This window comes from Emys orbicularis, chromosome 2, assembly GCF_028017835.1.
Source record: "Emys orbicularis isolate rEmyOrb1 chromosome 2, rEmyOrb1.hap1, whole genome shotgun sequence".
NCBI lineage: Eukaryota > Metazoa > Chordata > Testudines > Emydidae > Emys > Emys orbicularis.
In genome coordinates this window covers 2970749-2987012 of record NC_088684.1, presented here as the reverse complement: position 1 = coordinate 2987012, position 16264 = coordinate 2970749, and the positions used below count along the sequence as shown (strand labels likewise).

The 16264-nt window shown below is 53.3% G+C and overlaps 1 protein-coding gene across 1 annotated transcript in view; it reads right to left on the bottom strand.

Annotated features, from left to right (window-relative positions):
• Positions 1 to 16264, bottom strand: part of PPP1R16A (protein phosphatase 1 regulatory subunit 16A) — a 50857-nt gene that overhangs the window by 7197 nt on the left and 27396 nt on the right. The window contains exons 2-7 of the mRNA XM_065399784.1: positions 13484 to 13554; positions 7273 to 7418; positions 5128 to 5231; positions 3651 to 3775; positions 1961 to 2086; positions 1198 to 1273 (exon numbers count right to left, since the gene is read on the bottom strand). Of these exons, the coding sequence (XP_065255856.1) occupies positions 1198 to 1273; positions 1961 to 2086; positions 3651 to 3775; positions 5128 to 5231; positions 7273 to 7418; positions 13484 to 13554 (648 nt within the window). The remainder of the gene's footprint in view (positions 1 to 1197; positions 1274 to 1960; positions 2087 to 3650; positions 3776 to 5127; positions 5232 to 7272; positions 7419 to 13483; positions 13555 to 16264) is intronic.

The following is a 16264-nucleotide window of genomic DNA, read 5'->3' as shown; positions in this document are numbered from 1 at the left end:
TGTGTGCCGGGGCAGGGGCAGGGCTGCGCTCTGCAGGCTCCTGCCGGCCGGGTGGGGGGCCCCGTGGGCTGGCGCTGCCGCGCCGGGAGCTCAGCTGCGCGCTGCCCCAGGGCCCAGGGAGGGAAGGTGAGTGGCGCCAGCGGCGCCGGCTTGCTGCGGTCTCCCTCATATAGGGTGACCAGACGTCCTGACCAATGTAAGGTCGGGACGAGGGACAAGTCCCCTAAAATCGGGACGTCTGGTCACCCTATATACACCAGCCGAGCAAGCAGGGAAGAGTAGTATGCCAGGGAAGGGGGGAACGTTTGGGGCAGAGAGCAGATGATGTGGGGAGAGACGGGAAAGGTTCTTCAGATGGCAGGAGCTCTTCAAACACCAGCCTCGTCTGGTCTCTCACCTGCCCCCAATCCTCTTCACGCCCCACCTCTTCTCCCCAGCCCAAGAGCATAACCATGCCGACAAAGGGAACCAAATCAGAACTAAGCCCCATCCTTCCAGCGTCCCCCACGCCCAGTCAGCCTCAAACTCCCTGTTGTATCCCGCTTTCCCCACCGCCTGCCTCCTACACCCTGTGTTTGGGTTCGCCTGTTCAGGCTACCAGGCTAGGAAGTGTTGGATGATCGTTCATACGCTGTCTGCATGTAACGGGTCATTTGCATTGTTTATGGACCGTAATCCCATGCTTGGGACTCCGGCTCCCTAGGCACTGGAGGTCAGGCGAGAGGGCAGGGGGGTTCTGTGCTGCTGAGCCCCTGGAGGATGGAGGTCCCAGCAGGACTGGGAAAAGATGGGCATTTTCACTCTACCCCGCGGGTTTGGAGAAGCAGGCGTGGAGGCAGAGAAAGGAGGTGGGGCTGGGAAGGGCCTGTGCTGATCCCCGAATGGAAAGCGGGGCTTTGCCGTCAAAAATCATACGAGGTGGGGAGAGGAGGGGAACTAGGGCCTTTGAGGGGTTTAAGGACGAGGTGGGACTGCAGGGTCCTCGGAACGCACTGCTGGGTTGGGGAGGAGCCTGCCACACGAAACACGACAAGGCACCTCGGAGGATTTGCAGAGACTGAAAGTCCGGACTTCCCCCATCACCTCCCCTCTCCATCCATCTCCACCAGCCTCTGGCTCCCCCTTCCCTTGCACCCCTTTTCATCTTGGCCCCCTCCAGCCTCCTCCATTCCCTGCTCTCCTAATGGCTTGACTCACCCAAGGGCGTCTCGTCCAGCACAGACTTCCCATTGAGATCAGCTCCATGGGCCACCAGCAGCTCCACCAGATGGATCTGACGGCAACAAGGGAAGTTGCCTTTAGCGAAGCAGGAAGAATCTAACGCACAAACCTGCTCCACACCCAAGCTGAGGGGAAAATGCCCCTCTGACCCCATCGCCACCCAGCTGGGAACCGCGCATGCCAGAAGCGGAGGCGCTGCAGCCTCTGCAGATTAGCACCCTCCTGCATGCTGGGCCTGTCGGCTTCCATTGCCATAACGACCTGGGGGGGAGTTCACAAGTGGTCCCCGCATGCCCTGTGCCTGGCAGGAGGGAGACTCCTAGAAGCCCCCGCTCACCCTCTCCCCCATCCACAGCACGTTCCCATTCCTGACTGCTGACACTGCAGTGCTGTGGCTGGAGGCGGCCACCCATACTTTAGAGCAGGCTTTCACCTGAGCTCCCTCCAGCCCACTGAGGCCCCAGGGCCCTTGGGAGGAGTTGGGGTGGCCCTGTGTCCAGCACCCCGCTCTCAGTAGCCATCGCTTCCATGTGCCTGGCCCCCACACATTACTACGGAAAGCACACTGGCAGGCCAGACAGCAGGAGAACGCAGTCCATGACCAGTGCTGAGGGTGTCGTGCCACTAGGGGGCGCTGTACTCCACCACTGGGAAGATGTTCAAGGGCCGGAAATTCCCAATAGGAACACCCTCAGCCGGTGGGCTAGATATGCATTCTCACCTGTCTACAAGAACTCACCTGCCCCCAGCAGGCGGCGGCATGGAGAGGCTCCCACCCATCATTGTCCTTCGCGCTCATGCTGGCCTTGTGTTCCAGCAGCAGCTCGGCAGCTTCCAGGTAGCCATTTGCTGAGGCAATGTGGAGCTGCAAAGCAGAAGTCGCCGGTGCTAGAACCCTGGGCCGGGCCCTAACGCCAGGGCTGCGCTCTCCAGCAAAGCTTGGCTGGGATGGCTAAACCGGCAAACCCGCTCAGAGCAGATGCCATGGACACCTGCAAAGAGGCCGTTTGCTGGGATAGCTCATACCGATCCAAGTGCCTTGGCCAGTATCGCTGCAGCGACACTAGGGTGTATGCCAATAGAGAAGTGTTACAAAAAGTAAAATAACCCCCCTCTCCCCCCCACGGGTGTTCGTCTACCGTCAAAGTTTCTAGTGTGAACGTGGGCTCAGATGGAGACCAGTCAGTTCAATTAGGGCCTGTCCCATTTGATCAGCGGTCTCCAGAGACAGAAGGGTACGGGGTCATCTCCTTCCCTGCTGTGATCACCAGGCCAAGGAATGGCCACATCAAATGACAAGGTAGAGGAGACACAGCTAGCGAGCCGGCTGGCCATTATTCCCAGGCCACACCCAAGCAGTTCTACAGCAGGAGCCACTGTGCTGTGCAAGGAGGGGGTTCCGCTGTGAACTGGGACCCTACAGAGGCAGCCCATGCCGGGCTTGGAGTATCAGGGCAGACAGAGCTGGACTGCGCGTTCAATGCGTAGCCAGCGCAGAGCGGTGCACTGGGGAACGTGTTCACAGCACCCAGTGCTGCTGAGGAGATGGACTGCTGCATTTTGTACTAGCTGGAGCTTTCTCAGGGCAGGCAGCTGCTTCTGGCAATGCAGGGTTTCAAGGATCTACCCGGGAGGTCGCAGACATGGGAATCATTGTGACCAGGCCGGAGCCTGACGGGAGAAGGGAAGATGTTCTGGCCAGACCCAGGTGGAAGTGGGAGGTTCTTGCTGCCATGGCTATCTTGACTTCCAACAGCTCTGAGGGATCCAAAGGGACCCCAAGGCCGAGGCCTGAGTCTGAGCACTCCGATATATGAGCACATGGACTGGGACGCTGCAGGTAGTGGCCCCAGATGGCTCTCGGTGGGCTCGGACTGAGCAATTTCAGCGCATTTTCATTCACTGCACTGCCTTTAGGTGGGATGGGAGAACCCGGTGCTCAGCAATGGCAAACGCAGCATTGTCTGCGGACAGGAGATGGTTCTCCACCAGAGCCACAAGCGCTGTCTGTGTCTGCTGTCCTAGGCCCCGGGACAGCAGAAGCTGCTGGGGGATGTGGAGATTGGGTTTTGCTAGCTTTCAGTTTGGCTTGCTTAGAGGTGATGGCCCTGACCGCTGGCAGTGCTTCCATGGCTACTTGTGTGAACAGGCAGAGGCCTTGGAAGGAAACGCTAGTGGTCCTGGCCCTGCTCTGGGTGGCCTACGAGGCGTCCCACATGCAGAGGAGCTCGAGAACAATGGGTCAGTTCTCGTCTCTCCCCAGCCACGGCCGGATTGAGTATGTTCACCACTGCTTCGTCCCCCAAGAGATGGGGCTTGTGCTGCCTCCCTAAGACCAGCCCCCAGTTCCCCTGCAGCCCTGGTCTCCTGCGCCTCACTTCTCGGGCAGAGCTCTCCCTAGCTGTCGGCATTATTAACTGGGAACTTACCAGAGTGGCACTATGGTCAAGTGGAGTGTTCAGATCAGCACCTGCCTGAAGCAGCTTTCGGATATCTTCCACCATGCTGTGCTCCGTGGCGGCTCGGGCCTCCTCAATCTTCTCCTGAGTTATTCCTACCCAGAGAGTAAGTGCCATGAGGGCAGTCGTATACAAAATGACTGGGGGCTGGCCTGTACCCCAGCAGCAAGGCTGGAAGGCGTTTGCTTATTGGACTCCATGCCAAGGACCATGTCAGTTTCTTACAATTGGCACTAGTCTAGGCAGGAAGATGCACACACATCCCTTGCCCAGGAGCAGCCATCTGTCCTTGGCGCCCTCTTCTCCTCTGCACCTTACCCGAGTGACCTACTCCACTTCCAGGGCTTTGCTTCCATCTCGCTGCTGACAAAATCCACCCTTTCCCCTGGGTCTCTCCCCTCTGCTGAGTCTCCCAGCTGTACCTGTCTCTCCGACAATTGTTCCAGGACCTCCCACCATCAATCTCCCCCAGGCCCTTCAACATCCACCTTCCACATCAGGGGCCAGCTCCTCCCTCCTCCCTTCAGGGCTCGGGCCAACATTCCCCTGCTCCCTCATCTCCCTCCACTAGCCTGCTTGCCCAGTTTGACTTTCTTTCACCCTTAGCCATTGCCTATGCTGCCCTAGCTCTGTGGGACGCCCTTCCTGACCCTGTATGCCAGACAACCTGACCTCTGCTCCTTCAAACCCCTCCTCAGAATCCATTTCTTCCACCAACTCCGCCCTTGCCCCTCACTCCTGCATCAGCTTGACGGATTTTGTATATAAACAAATGGATGTGTTTGGTGCAGATAACTCTCCTCGCCTCAAAGTATGCGAGCTTCCCCTCGCTCCCACTCCCTTGCCAGCTAGCATTTCTCCCTGCGTCTTGGTGGGGTTTATTGAAAACTAGACCTCTTCGTGGGGAAGATCACGTCTGTCTGTCTGTCTGTCGAGTGCCATGCACACCCATGGCACTGTATAAATAACAACAGGAGCAAGAACTCAATGGTCTCTCTGCAAGAGGCTCATCACCCACCAGCAAATCTCAGTGGTTAAGAGGAAGGAGGCTGCTAAGAGGGTTCCCTACAGCCCTTTCCCAGCGCAGCCTGGAGCCATCAAACAGGGGAGGAGTCAAAATCTGGATCTTAAGAAGTGATGCTCCTTCATTCTAGGATGTGTCTCTGTGTCGGGAGAGCGCTAGAAACAGAAGCTGCACAAGGAGAGAACCCAACACAGATCTCACTGGAAAGTAAATGGGGCATTCTGGGCTGGACACTGCTGCCAAGGTGCCAACCCCCCAGCCCTGACAGCAGCTTGCTGCACCATGGAGGGGGCTTGCAATGCCTGAGCAGAACAGGAGAGCCGAGAGGGGTACGCACCCAGCGGTGAGTGAATAACCATGAAACATCCACGGTGACAACAGGGAAAGGGGAGGAGACACCAGCCTGGGACTGGGGAGACTCACCCTGATCTGCCATGGCCGTTTCAATGTAGTCCAGTGTCACATCGTCCTCGCAGAGGTCATACGGCATGTTCCCGTCTGTGTTAACTGCCAGGAGATTGGCACCACTGGGCAGGGGAAGGAGAAGAAATGAACAGTGAGGAAACAAGGCAGGTGGCTACCTCTCTGCTGTGCCCACAGTAATGCCACGCACAGCACCCGTGTGCCGCTGGGCAGCTAGTGTAACAGATACAAGGAACTATTTTCATTAAAGAGCCACCAACGGCTTCTGGAAAACATTCTCCATGGGCACGATTCTGCCTGTCTTGTAGATTGGGTTTCTTGTCCCGCCTCCTCTATCAGCAAGGGACGGATACATGAAACAGGATCCCCGCTCAAGGGCCCGGCTGCTGCTTCTTCAGCAGAGCCCTGCAGTCTCCCTCCAGGGCCCTGCCCTCCTCTCCAGCACCACCCCATGTGATGGGACTGCTGGACTCCCCTGGGGAAGGAGCAGCTCTATTCCCCTGTTTCCACACTGATGTCCCTGGGAGAAGGATGAGGAGGGGGCTGTGGAAATGAGTCTGATCCCGAGAAGGTTTTCAAAGAGGCTTTGGGGGCGGGGGGGGGGGGGGGGGTGCACAGAAATCCAGCCAGTGGGAGTTGCACAAGGAGAGAACCCAACACAGATCTCACTGGAAGGTAAATGGGGCATTCTGGGTTGGACACTGCTGCCAAGGTGCCAACCCCCCAGCCCTGACAGCAGGTGTCTGATGAGATGCTAAAGAAACCCATGTTACCCCTGTTCTTTCAGGAGCCTGCCCGTCCCCATTTACCTCCCCCGTTTTTCCCACCCAGGCTAACTCCTCCTGGCTACGCTCCCCAGGCAGCCCCAGATTTATGCATCCACTGTTCTCCTAACCCTACTTCCAGCTTTAAAACACAGACTCAGTGGAGGTGCTGCCTAGCGACCAGGACGCCATGAGGACTGCAGGCCAGGGCAGGCAGCCTCGAGATGCTGGGGGATCAGCAGGCAGGTCCATGCTCGTCCGCAGTTGGCGTTCGAATCCCAGCCCCTCCTGGGCAGGGAGTGATGCGGGAAGGTCTTTCATAACTGGGTCATGCTGTACAGCAAGAGGAGCAGCAGAGCATTTACTGATGCAAACTGCCTCGTCCGGCTGCAGCCGGGCCAAGGCCTCGCTGACAGGAGATTCCTGCGGGCAGCCCAGACGGAGGCAGATTGGGTTACTTGGTCAACGATACACCCCCATTAAACATTTACAGCCCGACAAGCCGGGTTCCAAACAACTACAGTGGAGTCTGACAACGTGACTTCAATTTGAGGGGAGGGGAAAGAAGCAGGCTGAAAAAGATGCAACTGTTCCAGGGGAGGCGAGCCCCCGAGGGTTAATACTCCGGCTTGCCACCTCTGAGAACCTGGGGGTTCAAATCTGGCTTGGGTCACAGGAAAGGGAGAGGCCTGGGCTAGGTACAGGACCTCTAGGGGGCATTCAGTGGAGCTCAGCGACTGCATAAGGAAGTATGAGGACTGGACAGCAGGGGGTGCTCCAGAGTCAGGACCGGGGGGGGGGGGGGAAGGAGGTGAGTGGAACTGCGGTGGGTGGACAGGTATGCAGTAGTGTTGTAGCCGTGTTGGTCGAGGTGGGGGAGGTAATATCTTTGGTTGGACCAACTTCTCCTGGGGAGAGAGACGCTTTCAAGCTGCCCAGAGCTCTCCTTCAGGTCAGGGGGGAGAGACTGGGCCAGAAGCAGTCAGAGCCTCTCCGGGTGCAGGAATCATGTCAGGCTGGGCTCATTTTGTCAGACTCCCCTGTGCCAGGTTCACTTCCCTTGACTCAAAGCTCGGTCGGGGAAGGGCGCAATCCCAGTGCCAAGGAGGATCTAAGCAGTTCTGGGTGCCCTCACGCCAAGGCACCTTTCCTGCCCAAGGCTGCAGGGTTACTGCCCCAATTAAGTCCCAGGACCCTCTGAACGCCAGAACAGTCTCCTTCTGGGAGTACATCACTCTGTTATGGGGCACCTGGTACGTGGCTTCAGGAGCCCTAACTCTCCCCCTCCTTCCCCACCTCAGGCTGGTCTGTTTGCAGACCCTTTCCCCTAGGGGGGGGAAGGCCACACCCCACTGCATGGCACGCACAGGAACGCACGTACTGTTTAATCAGCAGCTCCACCAGGTGCAGGTGCCCGCAGGTGGCAGCGGCGTGCAGCGGCGTCCAGAGCTCACTGTCGCAGGCATTGACATCCGCGCCGGCCTCCAGCAGCAGCGCGACCACGTCCCCGAAGTCGTCGATGCAGCACTGACACGAGAGGAAGCAGAACACAGGCGGTTACTGCCGCTGGGGCCCGGGAGTTCACACCACTGACAGGCCTAGAGGAACAGGCCCTGTTGTTGCAGGAAAGGTCCAGCCAAGACAGAGCAAGCTGCTGCCCCCTCACTGCAGACCTCCATCAATTATCCTTAAACCTGCCCCAGAGGGAGCCCCTCTGGAGGGGGTGGGAGTTCGGGCTCCATGGCTCAGCCAGTCCTTGGCTACTTCGTGAGAATGGCTTTTGTGAGGTGGATCTCAGCCACTAGGACCAGGACTGAAAGCCCAACTCACTTGGCTAGAGCACAGGACAGGCAGCCAGGACTCCTGGCTTCTAGTCTCAGCCTGGCTATGGACTTGCTGGGTAACTATGGGCAAGTCCCTTCCTCCTCTGTGCAATGAGCTAACTCTAGTGACCAGACTCACAAAGGACTTGTGAGGATAAATTCCTTGATGTCTGTAAAGGGCTTTGAGCTCTCTGGAGCGAAGGCCACAGCATTTCCTGCAGAGCACTAGAGAGCAGACAGGTAGAAATGATTCTGGGCCACTACCCAGGTGCTGATTTTTTAACCCCCCACAGGGAACCATCTGGGTTTGTCCCTGGGCCTGGTGGAGGTGGGGGCCCAATAGGTTTCTGTCTCTGACGTCCATGAACCAGCAACCTGCAGAGTGCAGTTTCCTTTTGAAGGGGTCTTGGTTCAGATTTCTAAGCAGCCCTTTAAGATGGGACTTGCTTACTCCCAGCGAACCAAGGCAAGGCAACAGCATCCTATGCTGACCGCCAGGAGAGGATGCCGGCCCGCCTGTTACTAAGGGAGGGAACCTGCATGTCAGGAAGGGGCAGTACACAGTGTTGTTGTGGTGTGTTGGTCCCAGAGGTTGGTCCAGAGCAGGGGCAGGGAACTTCTACCCACCAACTCTCTGTCCCCACTGACAGCTCAGCCCCTGGGGGGTTCTGGTCACTGCAAACACCCACCAGAAGGGGTCTTGGGAAAGGAGGTGGAAGCAAGCCAGACCCGTTAGATGGGTGTGAAGGGGACATTGCTCTGAGAGGTTCTTAGAGCAGATGGGTGGATTCATACTGCGAATTCCTGCCTGATGATGGACTGACAGGCTCCTAAGGGAGCTGAGGCCAACAATGCACCTAACCCCTCTTCAGGACCATCTGCAGCCCATGTCACCGCTCGGAGCTCCTAGCATTGGCAGACAGGAAGTCCTGGCCTGCAGGAGGGTGGAGAGAGGGAGAAGGCATTATGTTCTCCCAAGAGTTCAGTGCATGCTGGGGATTGGTGGCTTGGCATCAGGACATTCTCCAGATCACAGAGGGTGAGGGAGTGGTGTCAGAGAAAGGAAAGAAGCGGGGGATAGGGAGCAGAGCGGAAGAGCGGGCCCTGGAGGGAACCTGGAAGAGCTGGGATCACTGTGGGCCTGATCCTCTTCCCACTGAAGTCAGTGGCAAAAGCTCCTTTGCGCCAAGTCAGGGGGTTGGAGCCACTTGAAATGGGAGGTTTGGTCTTTTTGGACCCTAGGAGGCCAAATTCCAAGGGCTTAAGAACCTTGGTGCTGAAGCCCATCAAGCAGATGAGCAGGGAGTGATCTGAAAACCAAAGCACCAGCCACCGCAGAATCTCTTGACTGGAATTCGCAGGAGCCCAAACCCACTGCACAGAGAAAGGGGATGGGGCTCCATTGCTGTGCCCGTGTGGCGTTAACTGCAGTCTCTGCACACAGCATAGTGCTCCACACCAGGCGAGACGCCCAGGCACCGACTGGCACAACGCGACTCACCGCACGGAACGGGCAGGCTTCACCGCTGAACTAGTCACACCAGTCAGACACCAACGTTTGAGACAGAAAGAAATGAGACCCCAGTCAGACCTAAGGGCATGTCTACACTAGCGAGCTCACAGCGGCACAGCTGTAGGAGTGCTCACGTAGCCGCTCTGTGCGATGGGGCGACACAATAAGACCACCTCCACAAGCGGCTGTAGCTATGATGGGGAGAAGCTCTCCCGCTGACAGCGCGGTCCACACCGGCGCGTCTGTTGGTGTAACGTGTCGCTCAGGAGGATTTTTTTTACACCACCGAGCGACACAAGTGATACCGACAAAAGTGGTAGTGTAGACAACCACTGCGACTGGCTATTATTCACCAGCTGCTTACACTGCAAAGCCCCTGTCGCCTGGTATCCCGCACATGAGGGGGAAAGCAAAGGGAGAAACAGCTAGTGTGAAATATACTCATTTGCTATTATCATGCACAGCTGAGGCAGCAGACATTGCATGGGGATTAGCAGTGTAATGTGGGTGTTCGACTCTATGACATTCACTCAGCGATTCCAAGGCCAGAAGGGACCATTGTGATCATCCTGTCTGATCTCCTGTGTAACGCAGGCCGGAGACCTGCCCCCAAGTCATTCCTAGAGCAGAGCTGTTAGGAAAACAGCCCGTCTGGATTTTAAAATGGTCAGTGATGGAGAATCCACCAAGCCCCTTGGTAACCTCTTCCAATAGTGAATTACTCTCGCTGTTAAAAATCGACACCTTATTTCCCATCTGAATTTGTCTCGCTTCAACTTCCAGCCACTGGATCGTGTTAGACCTTCCTCTGCTAGACTGAAGAGCTCATTATAAAAATACTTGTTCCCCACGTAGGTACTTATAGACTGTGATCAAGTCACCCCTTCGCCCTCTCGCTGTTAAGATGAATAGACCAAGCTCTTTCATTCCATTGCCATAAAGCAGGTCTTGTAATCCTTGAATCATTCGCATGGCTCTTCTCTGAGCCCCCTCCAACCCATCACCACCCTTCGGGGCTGGGACTGGGAGGAGAGAACACTGCTTCACTCAGCCCTCATCGGGTTGCCCCTGGCCTGGAGTCACCAAGGTGGATTGGATGATCTTGTATCTTGCTTGCAGAGCCATTCACAGGTCCTGATGTCAGTCTATCAAGAGTCATGATGCAACAACACTGGCTGGAGGGCGTCAGAACATCATGATACACAAGCCTGTCTAAACACATTTTAAAAAGTGGCAATCCTGCCAAGAGATGGTTGCTGGGGGTATTTAATTACATTGCTACTAGATTGCTGGGCCATTTACAATCCTCTAATTCCTTTGGGGGTGGGGGGTGCTTTCCCTAATCCAGGTGTCTGCTGTTTTCATTTGGAATACCCATGCTTGTCTCAGCACAGAGATTGCTGGCTCAGGGTTTGTAAACACTGGTCACTCAGCCTCTCTCTGCTGCCAGGAGCATCATGCAGCGTTCACAAGGATTTTAGCAGCTAATCAAAGCAAACACACTCAGGCCACACCACACACATTAGACTAGCCCCACTTAGGAACTGCCATGCCAAATGAGACAAGTGAATCACTGAGTCCAGCACCCTGTCTGGGACAGTGGCCAACACCAGCTGCTGCAGAGGAAGACGAAAATTTGCAGTGGACAATTACACAATAACCTGCCCATCACGGAAGTTTCTTCCTTACCCCAGTGGCTGGCTCTTGCCCTGAGGAAGGGGAGTTTATAGCCCTGCAATTGTTTTCATCCTATCTAATCTAATTGTGGATGTTTTCACTGCTCATTTAACTGTCCAACCCTAATGCAAACCCTTTGCCTCAATGCTAGCTAGTGGTAGTACATACCACGTCAAAACAGCACCTGTTTTAAATTTGTCACTTTACATTTTGATTACCTGTCCCCTTGTTCTTGTATTATGAGAAGCAGCACTTCTGTTTTCCTACTGCCTTTCTCGACAGCATGTGGTATTTTGTATACCTCTGTTTTCCCCTCTCTTATTCACCCCTTCCTACAGAACTCTTTCCAGGTCTCTAGTTCTGTCATCTGTATCTGAACCTCCTCTCTATTTCTGCCATGTCCTTCTTGGGATAGAGACCTCCACTGACCATAGGGAGGGCCAGTGAGCGTGTCCTACCAGTGATTTATAGAACGGCACCAGCGAATTCTCAGCATTGTTCTCCATCCCTTTCCTTACACATCCTAACGGCTTGTTTGCTTTTTTGACTGCTGTTGCACACTGAGGAACGTTTTTTATTGGACTCTCCACAGTGATGCCTGGCTCTTTTTCCAGAGTAGTTACAGATCCTCGGCTCAAGATGGAGCATTTCAAAGCAGAGCCTCCAGCAGCTCCTTCTACTTATTAAAAGTGAGGGTGGCTGCAGCTAGCGCCGGCTCACTGAAATGCTGCCACTGGACTCCGAGTTAAGTTGCCAGTGGAAGCCTCAACTAGGCGAGTCTGTGGAAGAGTTTCACTAAACCTGAGCTTAACGAAAAAGTGCCCAAGCCAGCAACGGGCAAGGACGGGGAAAGGAGAGAAGTCAGATGATGAGAGGGGGGCGGAGTCTGTTTCCTCAGAGCAGACGTCTGAATAGAGAAGTAATGGAGAGAATTCCCAGAAGAGAAGCAAGGAGACTCCGCTGTGTCTCAGGCCATTAACTGCTCTGAGCCAGCCATCAGCCTCTCGGAAGTGCCTGCTGCCGTAACAGTTATTGCTCCATTAACTCACTCTTTGTTGCCCCAAGGACACTCTAGGTGTGAATGCCCCATTGCATTTTACTGCTTGGTTATTTACTTAGCTCTATAGTTACAAGCATGATAATATGGGGGGTGAGTCAAGGCTGCTAGGTGAGCCATCAGTGACTGGACTGGAACGGTGAAGATTTTTGTGGCTATAGGAGGTACCAATGGTTATGGTTTGTGGCCGATATACCATATAGATGATTAGCAATTATGAGTTTTAGTTGCTGTGGTTCATTCCATGTTAATTCGTAATGGGTCCAAAACAGCTATTCGCCAGATCATCTGTAACCTTTAGACCAAAGTTTGCTGGGGAAGGACCAGCTTGTGGCTAAAACACAGAACTAGGAGTCAGGACTCCTGGGTTCTATTCCCAACTCTATCACTAATATGCAGTGAATAAAGTCACTTCACCTCAGTGCCAAAGTTGTCAAATGCATTTGTTTTGGCAGACAGGTATAGATAAAAGCACTGATCGTGTGCTTGGGTCTATAAAGGAATTCCTGGCTCCGAACAGTAGAACTTCTCTGGATCACAGCGGGGTCATGAAGATATGAGAGAGAGAGAGAGAAATCACTTTGAGAAGCACTGGATGGTACTGGAGAAGAGCCAGACATTTTATTATCATCACTGAGAGAGACTGTAAATGCTCTGAAGTGCAGGAACCATTGTGAGTGATAAACTCAGGCACTAATTTCTACGATATGTTCATTGGGGAAGAAAAATCTACCTTCTTTTCAAGCTGCACTCCTGTCTGTGGTTGCTAAAGCACCACCTTGTAGCTTCCAGTTGACACTCAGTCCCTCCCTCACTAGTGTTTCCAGCCCAAGACGCGAGAAAAGTCTGGCCCAACGTCTGCCTTTTCTTCAAAGTCTCGAGAGCCCAGATCTAGGCCATCAGAAGCAGTTATAGCTGCAGTGAGAGATGTCGTCGCTTGTGGCACCAGCATCTCTTATTTCAAGGATCCAAGGGGTTGGGGTATTGGGGGATAAGAAAATAGGAATGATCCCTCTGGAATCACCAGGTGGTGCCTCCAGAGTCACGACTAGAACCTGCAGCTTCAACTCAGTTTAAAGCCGTCGTGACCAAGAAAAAATACTGACCCTGTTTCTCGGCCCTTCCCTCCTGCAAAGCTGGTGTCTGATAGTTGGTGCAGCTACTCCACACAGTAAGGGATTGGGGAGCAGTGTCCCGGACTCAGGTGAGAAGGGACACATTTAGCTAGAAGGTGGAGACAGAGAAAGAAGGGGGGTCAGGACAGATTTCTGCCTCAGTTACTAGCACAGGACTGGCTAGGCACTGCCTTGGTGATGTCACAGCCTCCCAACCCAGTGCGGCTGGAGGAAGTGAAGGTAAGTTAGGAGCCCGGAGAGCACCTGGGGGATGCAAGACGAGTACTGAACAGGAGAAGTGCGGGGACTGGACACTGAAAAGTGAGTGTGGCAGAAGAACGGACTGCGGGGAAGGCTCGGTAGCTGAAAAGGGCTCTTGCCGACGGGGAACTGGGAAGGCTGCTTACCTGGTGCAATGCAGTGAGGCCATCTTCATTGTACAAATTGGGGCTGATGCCACGCTGAAGGAACTGGCAAACTGTAAAAACAAAGAGCTTTTAGACAGGGGTCTCCACACACTCACCTGAAGCTACAAGGGTCACTGGGGCAGGGGGATCCAGAGGGATTGCTGGTAGGTGTAATCAAGGCAGAGAGAGGACACAGCCAAACATTTTCAGAGGCACAAATGGAAGTCAGGTGCCTAACTCTCCTTGACTTTCAGTGGGAGTTATGTGCCTAGCTGCCATGTGCATTTGAAAATCCCCCCCCCCAGTCCTGAAGAGCACAGGGGCAAGAACCTCCCCTTGTAACGGAAACGTGTCTTGCACTGCACACACAGCTCTTATGTCTGCTTCAGGGCAACCTAGAAACAGAACTCACCCCTAAAAGACCGGGTGGTCCCCTGCATGCCAGCAGGTGCCCTGGACTGAAAGAGAATTGAGTTCTGATGGCCTGACCTCAAGAAAGAGAGAGCAGAGACGGAAGAGCTGCAGAGAAAGAAATCGAGGGTGATTAGGGGTCACGGGGGGGATTTAAATGTAATGAGAGAATGCCAAGAGGAGTGTTACTTGGGTTAGAAAGAAGAAAGGAAAGAGGGGGGCTTGATTGAGGTATTCAGCTTTTGCAAGGACATCATCAAATTGGCCAGTCCCTCTTCCTTCTCACCACTGTCTACTAGCAAGAGAACACAGAGACACCTCAATATTAAAGGACATGACGTTGAAAAGGAAACGAAAGGAATGAAAGGAAATGGAAAGGCTTCGATTTTTATCAGTAAATGTTGATTTCACTGAACACACACAAGCCGTCAAATATTTCCAACGATAATAACTGAAATTTACAGAGAGGCAAATTAAGAAAAACGCTGCTTGAGAACCTGCTGGGGTTTGGTGGAAGGCTATTTAATTTGTATATTTTGACATGTGATGTTGGACAATTTGAGTTTTAACAGTTATAAAGCCTTAACTTTTTGAATCTCAATCTCTGTTGTCATGAAATAATTGTCTGAGCTCTCCATAAACGTCCCACAAATTTAAATCAATACAAATAAAAAAGGCTTAAAACCCATCATTTTGTGCAACAGTGAAAATTTAAATGCATAAAAATAGAAAAATGCTTAAAAGTAAATATCAATACGATCTGTCAAAATTATCAACATTAAGACTGGAACTCTGACCTATGCAGTGTGATGTTAACCTGTGGAATTCACTGCCACAGGCACTTCGATCCAGGTACTGTGGCTGGATTTTAAAATGGGCTGTAGATTGTATCTGATCTTTCTCGAGTGAAGGGTGGTTTAAGGTGAAGCTTTGTATGCTGGGACCCGCACAATCACAAGCCACATCACTGTGCAGAAGATCCAGGGCAGCCAGATATGGGAGTATTTCCATAAGCCTTGTTCGACAGCCTTTTATAGGACCAGTAGTTGGAGATCTAAAATGTCGATCCCTGGGGTGTTGTTGTTGTCTTGGCCCCAGGAGATTAGAGAAACAATGGGTGAGGTTGTCTCTCTCACCAAGCGAAGTTGGTCCAATAAAACATATCACCCGTCCTCTCCCTTGTCTCTCTCATCACTGGGGTGTTAGGGACATGGCAGGTTTTCTTTGCACAGATCGTGCTAGACCCTCTACGGCTCCCTCCCTGGCTGCTGCCTCTTTTGTCTAGCCAGGAATGTTGGAGCACTGGGAGATACAATCTGTGCTACAACTAAAGGAGTCACAGGAGCTGATAGTAAATGGTTAAAGCTACAGTACGGGCAGGACCTCGGCTGTGTGCCTCTAATTGAGTTAAGATGTTGGACTGCCCAAGGCTTTCACCAGTTACAGGGACACAGGTAAGCGCCAATCTACAGTACAGTTTTTGACCATTTTTAGCTGAGTCAGGGGACAGCCATGTTGTAAGTAGACCCCCGCCCTGGTTATGGTTTTAAGATAGACTATGCCTTAGTCACCAAGTGGGGTGGAGATAGGGTGAGGTCAGGTTTTAAAAGTAAAGGTCAGTGATGGGCAGAGGAAGGTAAAACCAACAGTTAAAGACAAGATCTATTTCCCAAGGAGACTGAATTACCACCAATCTCAGACCCAGAGTGGGCAAAAAAGGAAAATACAGTGTGTCAAAGAGCCCAAGTTAGACTTATTTAACTGATTAGGCTCCAGCCCCCCCCCCCCCCCCCCAGCAGAGAAGGAAATCGGCACGTCTGTTGCTCTGCAGTTCAACTTTGGAAGCATTTAACACTAGCCTCGACAAAACACTAGATGTCATCAGAGTAAGGAAGAGTCCTGCACTGGTCCCTGCAGCAAGGACCAGATGATCCAAAATCTTTTCCCATCTCTTAATGTTTATCATTCTAAATCCTCAGGTAAAGCGGTAAAACAAACCCAAGGAGATTATAAGGCTGTGGTCACAGTTAAGCGAAAGCCAGATTAACTGAGAGGGCTCTGAGATCTCTCACTGACTGCCCCGCATTATGAATACATCCGCTTTTGCTCATGTGACAGAATCCACCGTGGGTGGCATGGAGATGAGCCTTGGTCAAGGACTGTGAAGCAGGTAATCCTCTCACCTTATCAGAGCCCCTCCACTTTGAGAGCTGCCTCAGCAAACTAGAGAATGACGGACTCCAGATGGAATTTCTTTGCATTGCTTATTTTGGAAACACCACTAGTTCCTGGAGAGTGTGAAAGAACTGGTTCAACTGGTCAGTGCCCAAGAGGAAGTCTGCATCTGTGCAGGCTTCTTCTCCCCCCACA